This window comes from Alosa pseudoharengus, unplaced genomic scaffold (genome assembly GCF_046254945.1).
Source record: "Alosa pseudoharengus isolate Yale_2024_CS ecotype anadromous, Long Island Sound unplaced genomic scaffold, YU_APseudo_1.1 YU_APseudo_1.1_scf_23, whole genome shotgun sequence".
Lineage (NCBI taxonomy): Eukaryota > Metazoa > Chordata > Actinopteri > Clupeiformes > Clupeidae > Alosa > Alosa pseudoharengus.
In genome coordinates, this window is record NW_027468685.1 from 13,894,312 (window position 1) to 13,909,311 (window position 15,000).

The 15,000-nt window shown below is 45.1% G+C and overlaps 1 protein-coding gene across 1 annotated transcript in view; it reads left to right on the plus strand.

Moving 5' to 3' along the window:
• myo1g (myosin IG) overlaps positions 1–5,177 on the plus strand; it is a 56,118-nt gene extending 50,941 nt beyond the window's left edge. Inside the window, exon 22 of the mRNA XM_076301669.1 lies at positions 4,268–5,177. Coding sequence (XP_076157784.1) covers positions 4,268–4,427 — 160 coding nt within the window. The 3' untranslated portion in view covers positions 4,428–5,177. The remainder of the gene's footprint in view (positions 1–4,267) is intronic.
• Positions 5,178–15,000: the final 9,823 nt, after the last annotated feature.

A 15,000-nucleotide genomic window follows, 5' to 3' on the forward strand; every position in this document is an offset into this window, starting at 1 on the left:
GAGAGAGGGGGATACAGAGAGATACAGAGAAGAAGAGAGAGAGAGAGAGAAGAAAAGAGAGTGTTACAGAGATAAAAAGAGAGAGATAAACAGGGAGAGAGAGAGGAGAGGGGGATACAGAGATATACAGAGAAGAAAAGAGAGAGCGAGAGAGAGAGAAGAAAAGAGAGAGAGAGAGATACAGAAAAGAAAAGAGAGAGAGAGGGAGAGAGAGATACAAAGAATAAAAGAGAGAGAGGGGGAGAGAGGCAGATACAGAAAGATACAGAGAATAAAAGAGAGAGAGGGGGGATACAGATAGATATAGAGAAGAAAAGAGAGAGAGAGAAAGAGTGAGAGTGAGTTAATGGTGTGTTATGCAGTGGGCCAGAAGGAACTCTACAGCTTGGAGGGCAGATGGATGAGCGAGAGATGAAGAGAGGGATAGATGAGGAGAGAGTGGAAAAGAGAGAGAGAGGGATAGAGACAGTGGAAGGAAAGTACGGCGGGGTGTGTCAGTGAGGAGAAAGAAAGAAGGAATAATAGCAGAGAGCAGATGGACATATGAGAGAGAGGGAGAAGGAGAGAGAAAGGGATAGAGAGAGAGACAGAGAGAAAGGAAACAGAAGAAAGAGTTAGTGAGGGCTAGAGATAGAGAGGGGAAGGGTAGCACATGTGGGCAGGAGTATGTTGTTCTGCTTTAATTCTAAGGGAGTGTAAGATCTGGCAGGGGCCCTCAGATGAAAAATTAAATGAATAAAATGGGCCAGCGGAGGAAAAAAGATATAATTCAAATATATACAATGTGGAGAATGAATACAGTATATACACATATCGGTCAACAGTTTGAGGTCACTTAGAAAATGTCATTCCACTCCATTATGGACAGAATACCAGCTGAGATCAGTTGCATTGTTTTTTTAATCAGGGCAGCAGTTTTCAGATTACATTATGTGCTTACATAATTGCAAAAGGGTTCTCAGTTAGCCTTTTAAAATTATATGAGATAAGTAAACAGAATGTGCCTTTGGAACATTGGATGAATGGTTGCTGATAATGGGCAATGTAGATATTGCATTAAAGATCAGCCATTTCTTTCTACAAGAGTCAAGAACCCTTTTGCAATTATGTAAGCACGTAATGTAATCTGAAAACTGTTGCCCTGATAAAAAAAAAAACAATGCAACTGATCTCGGGCTGGGGCCCGAAAGGTCACATGTGGTGATATAGCCTACTATTAAAAAATGCTAAGGAGCAGATTCTGGTGTGCGAACTCAACGTTCTTTTACATGCCTGTGTAGAGGAGAAAATGAAAGAGTTGTATGAAGGACAAAAAGGGAAAAGAATGGAATGATGGAGTATGGGAAAAGACGAGTGGAAGGAGGATGAGGATGAGGAAGAGCAGGAGAGGAGAAGACGGGGTGCCTGAGAGAGAGTCAGCTCGGCGAGTTCAACAGAGCGCCCCAGTTCTGTCAGTGCCGTTTCCATGGTAATGAATAATGCAGCCCGGCTGTGCCGGTCGGAGTAGTATCTGTGTTTGGGTGGGTGGGGCTGGTGGGAGGGGGGTATATCCTGTACCCCCCCCCCCCCACATCAACAAGCCCTTGATATTAGAGTGCGGATAAATCAGGTCAGAGCCACATGCTCTGCTCTCCTCCTCCAACTGTGACAACTTCAGACCACCTGAAGCGCTGGTGCAGCATTAGCAGTGACACACCCCAAACACACACACACACACACACAGTCACTTAACACACACACACACACATCAAATACTTACACACGTACCCTCACTCTCTCACACAGCCCACTATCAGGCCACCTGGGGCTTCCCCCACAGTGAGTGGCCAGATCAGGCGGCAGTTCAAAGCCAGCGCCCTGCCATGCCTGGCAGCGGGCACCAGAGGCACGGCTCGTCATCGGGGCAGAGAAGCAGAGAGGAGTCCTGTAGGAAGCAGAGAGGAGTCCTGTAGGAAGCAGAGAGGAGTCCTGTAGGAAGAGGATCATACAGGCACGCCGAGGGGCTGGAGGGGAGGGGGCTACAGAGGTGGGAAGTTTAGTAAGGCAGTAGGTGTTTGGGGACAGCTGAAGGATGGGGGTGATGGTGTGGATGTGATTAGAGGTGTGTGTGTGTGTGTGTGTGTGTGTGTGTGTGTGTGTGTGTGTGTGTTTGTGTTTGTGTTTGTGTTTTAGGGGGAGCAGGTTGTGTGGTTTGCATGACTCCAGAGTTCTCCAGATCTCTCTCTCTCTCTCCCTCTCCTTCTCTCTCTCCTCTCTCTCCTTCTCTTTCTCTCTCTCTCCTCTCTCTCCTCTCTCTCTCTGGAGAGCAGAGGGCTGCACCTGTCGGGGAGCTTTGAAATGGATGCCTCACTCTCACTGGCTCTGGAGAAAAGCGGGCTGCCACCACTAATAACCACTCCATATCTCATAACCACACACACACACACACACACACACAGCCACACCCAAACTAGCTGTCATCCCCATACACCCCCCCCACCCCTGTCCTCTTATAGGTACACACCATGTCTTCACTCACTCATACCAGTGATCCATGCTCCCATACATGCCCACACACACACATACACGCACACACACACACACACACACACACACACACACACACGCCCACACACACACATACATGCACACACGCCCACACACACACATACATGCACACACACACGTACACACACACACGCACGCACACACACACACACACACACACATATAGGTACACACACACACATATAGACATACACACATACATACGTAGTGCCACACCAAATGCTATTTATTAATGCCACCAAAGACACAGTTGCTGCTCCAGTTTGCCTTTTCATCTTTATGAGCAAACGGAAAAAGGCTGATCAAGTCATAATGACACAGTGGCACTAGCACCTCACCTCAGCAACCCTCAGGGAGGTTTTGCCTCAGGTTAGCTCACAGCGTGTGTGTGTGTGCGTGGAATGAAGAGATGTGGGAAAACACACACACACACACAGACACATACCATGAGCATATTGAGCTTTGTGAAAATAGAGGACCTGTGCAGTCCATGGGCATGTGTGGGTGGGTGGGTGCGTGGGTGCATATGTACTTGTGTGTGTGTGTGCATGTCCATGTCGGAGTGTAAGAGCTGACCTTATAGTCTTGTCTGTGGAGAATGAACATGAGGCCTCCAGGCAAATCTCTCTCTCTCTTCCTCCTTCTCAGTCTTTCTCTTGCCCTCTCTCCTTTAATCTCTGTCTTTTGCTCATCTTCACCCCCTCCTTTTCTCTTTTCCACTCTCTCTCTCTCTCTCCTTCTGTCATTCCCTCGCTCTCTCCCCTCTGTCTTTCAGAGAGGATAATCTTCCGCTGACAGGGCAATCACTCTCTCTCTCTCACACACACACACACACACACACACACACACACACACACACACACACACACACACACACACACACACACAGCTGCTGTCAGCTCAGGGATGTGGTGCAAGAGACCTCTGACTTGACAGGATGGTCTTTATGTGGTGCAGGCCCAGCTGGTCCCTCTGTCTGTGAAACACTCAGACAGGGAGCAGATATCATTTACTCACCGCGCCTGGGAAGCCTGCTAGTAATAGGCCGGTCTACAGATGCCTCGTGTTATTTACTGAGCAACATGCACGTTGACTGGTTCACAGGAGGCTTCATGCAATAAAGTCTGAGAATTTGTTTGTCTGTTTGTTTGGGAGTAGTGACTTCTGGTGTGCATCTGTTTGTGTTACACATTGTGTGTGTGTGTGGTGGGGGGTATGTATCTTAGCAATTACACAAATATAGAAACTGTTTCTGTGCTTACCTATTTCTTACTCATATAAAATGATGTATATGTACAAGTGTGTGGACCATGTAAATCTGTCACCTTGGCATTGACCCTTCCCTTCCCAAAGTATTTGAATATTAGGGGCAGCCGTGGCCTACTGGTTAGCGCTTCGGACTTGAAACCGGGGGGTTGCCGGTTCGAACCCCGACCAGTAGGCACGGCTGAAGTGCCATTGAGCAAGGCACCTAACCCCTCACTGCTCCCTGAGCGCCGCTGTTGTTGCAGGCAGCTCACTGCGCCGGGATTAGTGTGTGCGTTCACTGTGTGCTGAGTGTGTTTCATTAATTCACGGATTGGGATAAATGCAGAGACCAAATTTCCCTCACGGGATCAAAAGAGTATATATACTTATACTGAATCTTCTTTTGTTTCTTGTTGCTTTTTGTTTAAATCTCTCTCTCTCTCTCTCTCTCTCTCTGTATGTGTGTTTTCAGAGTAAGGGACACTGATCTTCCAGTCAAGGTGTCTCAGAGGGGTCTAAGCGTGTACATGAGTGGCAAACAAAAAAGCATCACTGTGGAAACCAAGGCTGGCCAGGTCACCCCAGACTTCCGCAAGAGCCGTGGAGGCTACACCTTATTTCTGCCTCAATGACCTGGACCATCAACACACACACATACACCACACACACACACACACCACACACACACACACACACACACACACACACACACACACACACACACACACACACACACACACACACACACACACACACAAGCTTTCAGGAACTGTCTGAGTCAGTAATTTAATACTTTCAAAATGTAAAACTCAGTGAAAAGTACTGGAAAAAGATCAACTTTTGTACAGTCATATTGTCAGATTATTGACCATGTTCAACTGGTGACTGTTCCTTTAATTTAGACCAAGTTCAATTTCTTAACCTATTCAAAGGATGTCTGATTTATTGCCTGTACTAGCTTGATGTTAAGGGAACCATTTTTTTATTTACTACTGTATTTTATGAGACATAAGAGATGAATATATAGTTTATTGTAATTGATATTTGAGAGAATAGCTATTTTATGCACATTGCTGTAACCTCTGTGATCTATTGATCACGCCTTTCAGGCAATCAGTTGGTTGTGTCCGCAAGATACTATGCTGAATTTCACTTCACATTCCAGGTGAAAGCCAACTGTAGACCCCTGTAGTGTCCCTGGCCTCTGTAGTTTATTGATCATGCCTGTGAGCTGATCAGTTGGTTATGCCTGTCAGATGCTATGCTGAATTTCACTCACAGCTTCATTCCAGGTGGAAGCCTACTGTAGGCTAAACCTGACCTGGATTCTCCTCAGGAGTATTTCACTCTGGCACTGTTTAATAAAAAACAGTCATGGTTCAGGTGTGTGTGTGTGTGTGTGTCTGTCTGCGTGTGTGTGTACGTGTGCGTGTGCGCGTGTGTATGTGGGTGCATGAGTGTGCGTGCGTGCTTGTGTACGCCTATGCGTGCGTGCGTGCAGTGTGTGCGTCTTTGTTTGTGTATGTGTATCTGTGTCTGTATCTGTCCACTGTATGTTCTTTTATGCAGCTCTTCCTACTGATGGTCATTTCAAAAGAGAGGGAAAGAATGTATTTGTCCGTGTCTTTGCACACGTCCGTGTCAGTTTAAATGATTATGCGTAGGTCATGGTCTAGGTACGAGCACATCATTTTATTCTCATTAGCTCTGAATCATTCTGAATTGTAAATGAGAGAATCTGAGAGAAAGGAAATGGTTTCCATTTTGGTCTTAGTGCTGATGGCAGTCAGTAGAGAGAGGGAAAATGAGTGTGCGTGCGTGCGTGTGTGTGTGCGTGTGCGCATGCGTACATGTACACTTTTAGGTCTGTGTTTGCGTATGTGTGTACCACTTGCATGTACTTGATTGTGTTTTTTTCCCACTTTAGCTTCAGTGCTGATAGCAGCCAGTAGAGACACACAAAGTGTGTGTGTGTGTGTGTGTGTGTGTGTGTGTGTGTGTGTGTGTGTGTGTGTTTCTCCTCTGCTCTGAGTGCTGATGGGGTTTTGTTCAGACAGGCTGTCCTCAGTATGACATGGCTTTCTCTGTGGCCTGACAACCCTCCTGCTGGGAGTCCCCTGTCTCCTGCCTCATCTAATCTGACAACTCTGTGTGTGTGTGTTTCTGTGTGTGTGTGTGTGTGTGTGTGTGTGTGTGTGTGTGTGTGTGTGTGTGTTTCTGTGTGTGTGTGTGTGTGTGTGTGTGTGTGTGTGTGTGTGTGTGTGTGTGTGTGTGTGTGTGTGTGTGTGTGTGTGTGTGTGTGTGTGTGTGTTTGAGCAGTTCAGAGGCATAAGACATAGCACAAGAGAAAGTTTTATCATCACAAATAATGTAAATGATCCCTATGTGTTTAAATCTATAGGTGAAGTTGTGTTTTGACATTGACTGAATGTGAACTTAACACAATTACACGTTTACTGCTTGTTAGCGTTTTATATCTCAGCTGACTGTTTAGTGTCCTCATTTTGTCAGTTTGTCTATGTGGCTTTTAATGTGTTGGCAGTTAGCACACCTGTGTGTGTGTGTGTGTGTGTGTGTGTGTGTGTGTGTGTGTGTGTGTGTGTGTGTGTGTGTGTGTGTGTGTGTGTGTGTGCTACTTATCTTTAAGTGTGTGTTTATGCTTCTTGCCAACGTGTGATGCCAGCTGACAGGTGTTAGAGTGCCTTTACCTTCTCTTAAGCCTCCTGCTTAAACAGTATGCATCCAATGCATTGGATGAAGATGAAGCTTATTACTATTATTAGGAGTGCTGGTATTAAAAGTGCCAATAATACCATTACTACTAATAATAGTAATAATCGGCATCATCTTAATCATCAATGTCACCACCACAACCATCGTCATCATCATCTTCATCACATATCATCCAGCAACCAAGGCCTTACAGTAAGGATCCAAAGTACTTTCCACAACATAACAAAACTGCAGGCATGCAACATACAGTACAGCTCTGTGTGTGAGTATGTATGTGTGTGTGTGTGTGTCTGTGTGTCTGTGTGTGTGTGTTTGTGAGTGTGTGTACGTCTGTAACTGTGTCTGTGTATGACAGGTGAGTCCAATCAGTTTAAGTTGATGAGAGGTAGAAGGAGAAGGGAAAGAAGCACGTGCCAGTGTTGGAAAAAACAAGCTCTTCTTTCCCTTTCAATGAAAAATTCAGGATGACCTCCTGCCCCGGCCATCACCCAGAGAGCCACACACTCGTCCATTAGGAGCACGGAGGGGCGGCTTGTTTACCCCGCACGGCTTCTCCTCCTCTGGGCTAACAAACCCAGAATAAACCTGCCACGTCAAAAAAAACCCAACCCCTCGGACTAATTAGACTATTTCAAATTGAGTTTCTTCGCAAAGAAATTTCATTCTAAATTTTATTTGAAGACTCTGTGACTCATAAGGAGGAAACTCATGACGCACATACAAGGGATTCGGTTGTGGCTCTTGCAAGCGTTAGAGGGACAGAGAGCCGTGAGCAATGGTTTTATTACCGCAAATCCAGACTCACAAGGCAACGCAGTCATCAGGGCAAAGAACGTGTGGCGTTCTTCTGCTCGGAGCAACTGGTTTTGCTTACTTGAGTTGACCTACATTTAAAAGTATGAGCCAAATTGGGCTACGAGCCCCTATTTCGCAGTAACAGGCCAGCTCACGGAATGTGGGCTATAAACGGTGGACATGACTGTGACATTGTCCAGGTCATAACTGGACTGAACTAACAGACTGGATTTGAGGGGCGCTTTCTGTGCCGTGACCACACCAGAGCTGCCGCTGCAGGAACCATGTGGGTCATGTGCTCTTTTCACAATGACCAATGTTTTGTCCAGCGCTCTGGCCTCTCTCCAGAGTTTTCCATTGTCATCCCCAACCCCCAAAATGCCCCATCCGACATATTCCTTAGAGATTCTCGGTTAATCTCAGCCTCTCCTGCTGAGACAGACAGCTGCTCCTCGGCAACACGGCGCTGCCTTTGTCCAATCGGTGCATTCGCTGGGACTGATCCTCCAATCACATGCCTGGCACGGTGACAAGCCCTCCAATCACCTCTCAGGGACAAGGGAGTTCTAGAATGTAAAATTAAAAAAAACTTTTAACATTACATTTCCAAGGCTTTCAATCTTATGTCTGACTTGAGGGACAGCAGACAGGAATCTTTTCAGTCAGACGCTCAATCCTTGGAAATGTCTCCACCAATCATCAGCCTTGCCTTTCAACACATTATCCAATCAGTCACTCACTCTTGTCACAGCTCCAACAATCAGGCATTTGTCTCGGTGACAGTTCATCCAATCAGCTGGTGATCCCAGTGACAGCTTGTCCAATCAGATCCATGCTGGCCGTGACAGGAGTCTGTGACCCCTCTCAATAACAGGCTTTTTGTTCCCCTGGTCCTCTGGCCTGTGGAGGTTCACCACAGCTGCAGCTTGGAAAGACTTTACAACTGGAGTGGTCATAGACATGTTTTAGACGTTTTTACTTTTAGTTTTAAACGATTTACAAATACTACTTGTCTGTGTCTGGGGATATTGTATTTTTCAGGGATCTTTGCAGTGTCTTACATGTTGAGAACGCACCCCAAAAAAGAAGAAAGCACACACACACACACACAGGCGCACACACACACACACACACACACACACACACACACAATGATGTGAGCACGCACTCATATGGTTGAAATACTACTCTGGACATCTGACGTCATCTTGTTGAAAATATCTTGATCAGCTTATTCAAAACCTGAAAATTTTAATTAACGTGCGTGCCTGCATGTGTGTGTGTGTGTGTTTGTGTGCACTACCAAAGGTCCAAACAATTGGCCAGTGATGTTCTCAGTGATGTGATGTTCTCCCTGCAGCTTATGGAAGGCATGGGCCAAGATCGGATTGATTTGTTGCGATTTCAACCTTGTGCGTAACTTGGAAGTAATCTGATGTTTTTATTGGGAAATGGAGACGCAGATTAAGGGCCTGGACAGAAGATCTCGTCAAAGTTTGGCACCCAGGGCAATTATCCTGCCGTGTGGATTGTGTTGTAGAGCTGGGTAGAGCCGGTGTGGTCAGAGTGTGTGTCTCTCTGTGTGTGTGTGGCATAGGGGGGCAGTGTGGTTCTGTGTGTGTGTCTGTGTTTTGTAGAGCTGAGGCTACTGAGCGATGTCGTTTCTCGTAGTGTTTTCTAAACTCTGTCAGAGAAGTATTTATGGAACATTACTGGGTTTCACACGTCTATGCAGCACACTGAGAGCAGCTTGCACGCAACAGATTATAGAACGTATGCATGCTGTAGTGTTTGTGTATGTGTGAGAGATAGAGGTAGATAGATAGAGAGAGAGAGAGAGAGAGAGAGAGAGAGAGAAGGGTTCAGAAACCGTGTCTGTTTGAGTGTGTGTGTGTGTGTGTTAATGTGTGTGTCCGTTCAGTGTATATGTGTGTGTGAAATAGAGACAAAGGGGCAAGTGACTAAGATTTCTCATATGGCTGCCCTCAGGGTTTGAATCAGCTGATCAGGAGTTTTTTCCAACACATTTACGTCAGGTGTCCACAGTAACATTTTGACCGTGTGTGTGTGTGTGTGTGTGTGTTTCTTTGGGTGCATTCACAGTGTGTGACGCAGTCCATTATAATTACTGCTGATCTGCTGGCTTGAACAGACACACAGACTGATTCATTTCCTGGTGCAGGTTCCCCACTTGTGCAACCTCTCTACTGCTGCTGCTGAGCTGTCAAAAAAAACTAACCCTCACCTCTTAACCCCCTTCACACACACACACATTCACACACACTCACAAACTCATACACATACACACCTAGGCCGACCTTGTGAAGTGAGACATGGCTCAAGCCATCTGTTCTCGCAGTCGGGAGTTTACTGTAGTCAGATATATCTGTCATCTGTGGTTCTCTCTCTCTATTGGGGAGTGTGTGTGTGTGTGTTCTGCATTTTGTGATCTATCAAAAGCACATTTGGTTATGTGGCCAAAGCCGAAGCATGACAAGCATGTAAAAATGAACATGAGATCTCTTAAAGGCTTCTCAGCGTCTCCAGTTCAGTACACTTGTAATTGGCATGTAAAGATTCAATAAGATAACAGTTAATGAGTTTACGTCAAGAACAAAAAACACAAAATAGAGTTACAGTATGTCTTGAGTTGTGCGTAGATCAAGAGATAGACAAATACACACAGACATGCATGCACACGTCATTCAGCCTAAAGGCCATCTGAAACGTCCTGCATCCTGTGATACTTTGTATACGTAACTGGATCCTCATTTGCACCGCGATTATTCACACAGACACACACACACACACACACACACACACATACACACGTAAAGATTTGTGCACACACACACACATACAGAACATGCATTGACTATATCTATGCTTAATTGTGAAATAAATGGTTTAAAGTTACAGGGAGGCTGCAATGGGCATGCAACTGAATCATTCCTCCATATTGTAAGTCAGAGTAGCATCCAAAGATTCTAGAACAGAGCTCTGTTCTAGAATCTTTGGTAGCAACTAAATGAGTTTGTAGCTGTTATAAATGAAAAGAACTACACTGTGTTGCATTGAGCCTTCCCGGGCAGATTCCACATGCTCCTGTCTCACCTCTAAACTCTCACAGATGTCCAATGGCCACTCTGGAGGTCATCTGTGTTTTATTCCTCTCTGAAGATTTATCAGTGGATCGCCCCGGGGATGCTAAACTGGTAAACTGCTTGAGCAGAGGTCCACAATAGCAGGCGGCTTTTAATGCGAATCTCAGAGTGATTTGTGTCCATCTTGAGCATTAGGGGGTGTTTTGCCAGACATCTGCATGAGGCGACCTCACTTTCCCCCCTCTTTTCTAAGAGAAAGAAGCCCAGTGACCAATGGGACAGTGTGACCTCGCTGGTCACTTTTCTGTCTCAAAAACATATGGGGCTCTGCTGTTCTGTTTCAGATTAGGACAGCATGTCAAAACCAACGGCTCTCTATATAAAACAAGAAGGGGAAAAAAACGATGGACAGCATATGCTCAGTCAAAATGTACGGGAAGGAGCTCAAATATGGCAGAGGTTAACCAAATGTGGTTAACCTGGATTTTCTGTTTGCTATGCATGCTCTGGCTCTGAAGAGCACATACTGCACAAATGCTGGCTCCAATTTTGGCTTGAGTTGGTCCGTACTGACCATGCAGTGAAATAAAATGTCTTTGGGAGGGTCAGTTCTATGCTGATACTACTTGCAGCTCTGAGTGATGCTAATACCACTTGCAAAAATACCACTTGAAAAACTGTTTCAGTTTCAAAGCAGTGTGTGTGTTTCTTACCACTTTCACCTGTTGCACTTGATGAAGTTTGATGATTCAGAGTGAAACTTGGGTTTCTTTTTCTCTTCCACTCTCGATTCAACTCTCACTGACGGGAATTAAACGAGTTACATGAAAATGTTTTGGTTCTGTCACGTCATGCTAACTTTATTGAATTGCAGACTGTCTCTCTCTCTCTCTCTCTCTTCCTCTCTGGTATCGTGGACTGATAATTACACAATCTGACATAAAAAGAATAATATTTACATAATAAATAAGACAGATGCATTATGCATTGCATATATTTTCATACCTAAATGCACGCACACAAACACTTGGGCTGAAAACCTCAGACACTGGGGATCAGGGAGAAAAAAGACAGACATGAAAGTAATCACATTATCATAAAAAATAAGGAACAACCATACATTTTCATACTAAAAACACAAACACACACATACACACACTCATTCGCTCTCACACTTCAATGACTCCTAAGTCCTCATTAGCACCAGCAGTGCCTGACACACACACACACACACAGTTAACGACAGACGCCCCTGTGTCATTTTGTGACTCCCTGGTTTAAGACACTCCTCATTCGCCCCATCAGTGCGCACACACACACACACACACACACACACACAAAGTGATGGAGTGAGGGGGTACTGAGCAACTCTGCAGACGTGCTCTGATTGAAAGCAGCTCCCAACTAAAGGGCCATCTGTACAGGCAGGGGGGATGCACAGGGCTGGTGTATATCATCAGCAGGAGGGAACACAATGGCCAAGTGTGAGCCGCCGAGACCCAAATAGTGGTGGTTGTGTCTGTATGGGTGTGTGTGTGTGTGTGTGTGTGCGTGTGAGAGAGAGAGAAGATGGAGGGTTTGTATGTATGCGAGCAAGCCAGCGAGGTGTATATATATATATATATATATATATATATATATATATATATATATATACACATTATATATATATATATAGAGAGAGAGAGAGAGAGTAAGCATGTAGACCTATGTCTGAGTGTATGCAAGAGTGAACGTGCCAATAAATCATTCTGAGAGAGTTTACATGGTTCTCATACCAATACTTTATTAAATAATCAACATCATCATCATTGTAATGAAAAAAAGAAAAATGCATTGTAACATACAACAGTCAGTTTTTTTCTGTTTACATTTAGTTTTCTCGTTTCAAACGATCCCTCGTCTTCCCCTCCCTCCATCCTATAATAACAGTGTCAGACATACAGTAGCTAGCTACTTACACTCACAAAAAAAAGTGACTTCACAAAAGTCACTTCAGGATGCACTGGTTTTACTGTACACAGCAACTGTTAAGAGTGGGCTTGGTAACCGTGGGAACCGCTGGGTTGCGTGGGCTAAGGTGTGTGCAGAGGTGGTGAGGTTCAGTGTGTTTTTGTGTATGCGAGGAGCCAGTTCGTTCGGTCTCTGAGTCCGAGCCGCAGGCTCACTGAAAGTCTCTGTAAGAAGAGAAAACCTCCTTCTCTCACTTTTTATACTGGTCTCTGCTGCAGACATGAAGGCCTTTGGCTGGGCTCTCAGTGATGGGGAGGGGTGGGGGGTGGGGTGGTGGGTGTTGGATGTGAGGATGCTACAGTGATAGGAAGTCCAGGGCCTCGGGCCCATCACTGATGATGAGGAAGATGATGATGATGATGTTCTGCACAAGAGAATCAGTTCAAAAGTCCCAGAGACCCGGTGGTTGACGAAGTGTCGGGCTGAAGAGTGGTTTCAAGTCTTTTTACATCCAGTGTAATAACATCCTCGGAAGTTATGATAACGTCCAGTCCATGTCCAAAACAGTCCAATTGATAAAGTTCGACACTGACCCCCATCTGGTTGTTTGTCTTTGCTGTTCACTTGTTGAGCAAGTACATGAGGTCACCAAGGCTAGGATAGACTGGTGACTTGTAGTCTGTGCTGCTGGGCTGAGTTTGCCACTGTTTCAAAACTCTGAAAGAGGAAACAAGTATTCCAGCAGGCACTGGTCTCAGATGTACTTCTCAGCTGCACTCTCTCACTACCCCCATCCACACACACACACACACACACACACACACACACACACACACATCTCCATCTTTGATTGCAGTGCATCTCAACAATGTCATGGTTTCTGCAGCACTGAGAAGTGCCTTGGAGTTTGTGCCTCCTGTAACCGAAGAAGCACCTCGTAAAAAAAAAGAAAAGAAAAGCCTGTTCACATGCTCCGAGATTTCCAAGTACAGTAGGCCTTTCATTCGAAAGATCGAACGTCATGACGCGAGTCCCACAGCTTTTTTTCAACGGTCACAGGAACTGTGTTATTTAACAGTCATAGTGATTTCAAGAGTCAATGCATTAATACTGTTCAACGTCGTACCCCGTCACTGTTGTGTGTGCAGCAAAGAGACTTAACTTACTTAAAAGAAAAATACAATCCATGTTGAATTTACATTAATAAAAATCACAAACAAATAAAAAAAAAGGAAAAAAAAAAGAAAAACAGCAAAACATAATGCAACAAATAAAGACCACAGGCCAGCATGCACATCTTCACTGTAGCAATGCATGGACTAGCCTACTTTATTTTTGTTCATTTTTTTACACAGCAACATATTTACACCGCAGTTTTTTTTTTTTATAACTATATCATATATAACTTACTTCTAGTCTGCCAGAACTATACAGACTCTAGGTGCTGCACTGGTCATTAAGCTCTTTACGTCCATAGCAGCAGTCAAACAATGAGGAACTGGGTAACCTCTCACTCACAGAGCAAGGGTGACTAGCAGGGCAGAGCAATGCATGTCTGCAGCACTGACCCTGAGCATGACAACATGGCTTGTGCCGAAAGGACGGTCCTTTACATAGCAGTCAGGCACTCAACCTGCATCGCAATTCTCTTCAAAAGACTTCAGCCATTTGAGCAGAAATAAGTCCATGTCATTGTATGTTTTTTTTGTTTGGATGGTAAGTTTGCCTTGGTGATTTGGGGTCCTTGGTGTGGTTTGACGTTACAGTACATTTTGACACAGACCGAGGTGACTTGATCGCCAGCATGTTGAGAGTTATCTCACAGTCCTGCTACGGCTCATTTGTAGACAGAGATTGAGGTTGTAAATACAGTGGTACAGTACCAGATGAAAGGTGGGGCATTAACCATCAAAAGGTGCATGATTGGACAGAGTGTCAGATCCTGCAGCATGTGATTGGTTGAGATCAGGCCACAAGCACCTCCAAGGAAGATGATTGGCTAACAAAAGCTAACTTGTGAGGGTTTGAGAAGTGCATTGCACACGGAAAGCTAACTGGTGTATATGCTAGCAGTGCACATTGAAAGCTAACTGGTGTATATGCCAGCTGTGCACGATGAAAGCTAACTGATATGCTTGATATGCTAGCGGTGCACTCTGAAAGTTAACTGGTATGCTACCGATGCACACTGAAAGCTAACCCCAGGGGGGGGGGGGGTATTTTTTCCCCTAGCTCTGTCTCATCCTAACCCTCCATGAGAGTGTGTTTACAAAAATTCAAATGCAGTTTTAACTCTACTGTCTGACCAGACGTATGTTCATATTGTTCTCTCACATTAGAGTAGGCCATATATAATGCCGTATATACAGTGTACGCCAGAGGAATAGAGAATAAACATCATGGGTGGGAGAGAAAAGCCAGGCCATGAGTTTTCCAGGCATACATAGGAATGTGAGTGGATGCTAGTAGCTTGTCACCCGCTCCACACACACACACACACACACAGCCACACCATGTCCTACATTTCCTCCCTGTCACTGGTCACCACACACGGCCATCTCTAGCCCTTTGTGTGTGTGTGTGTGTGTGTTTGTGTGTATGTATTTGTTGCTCAGCGAAC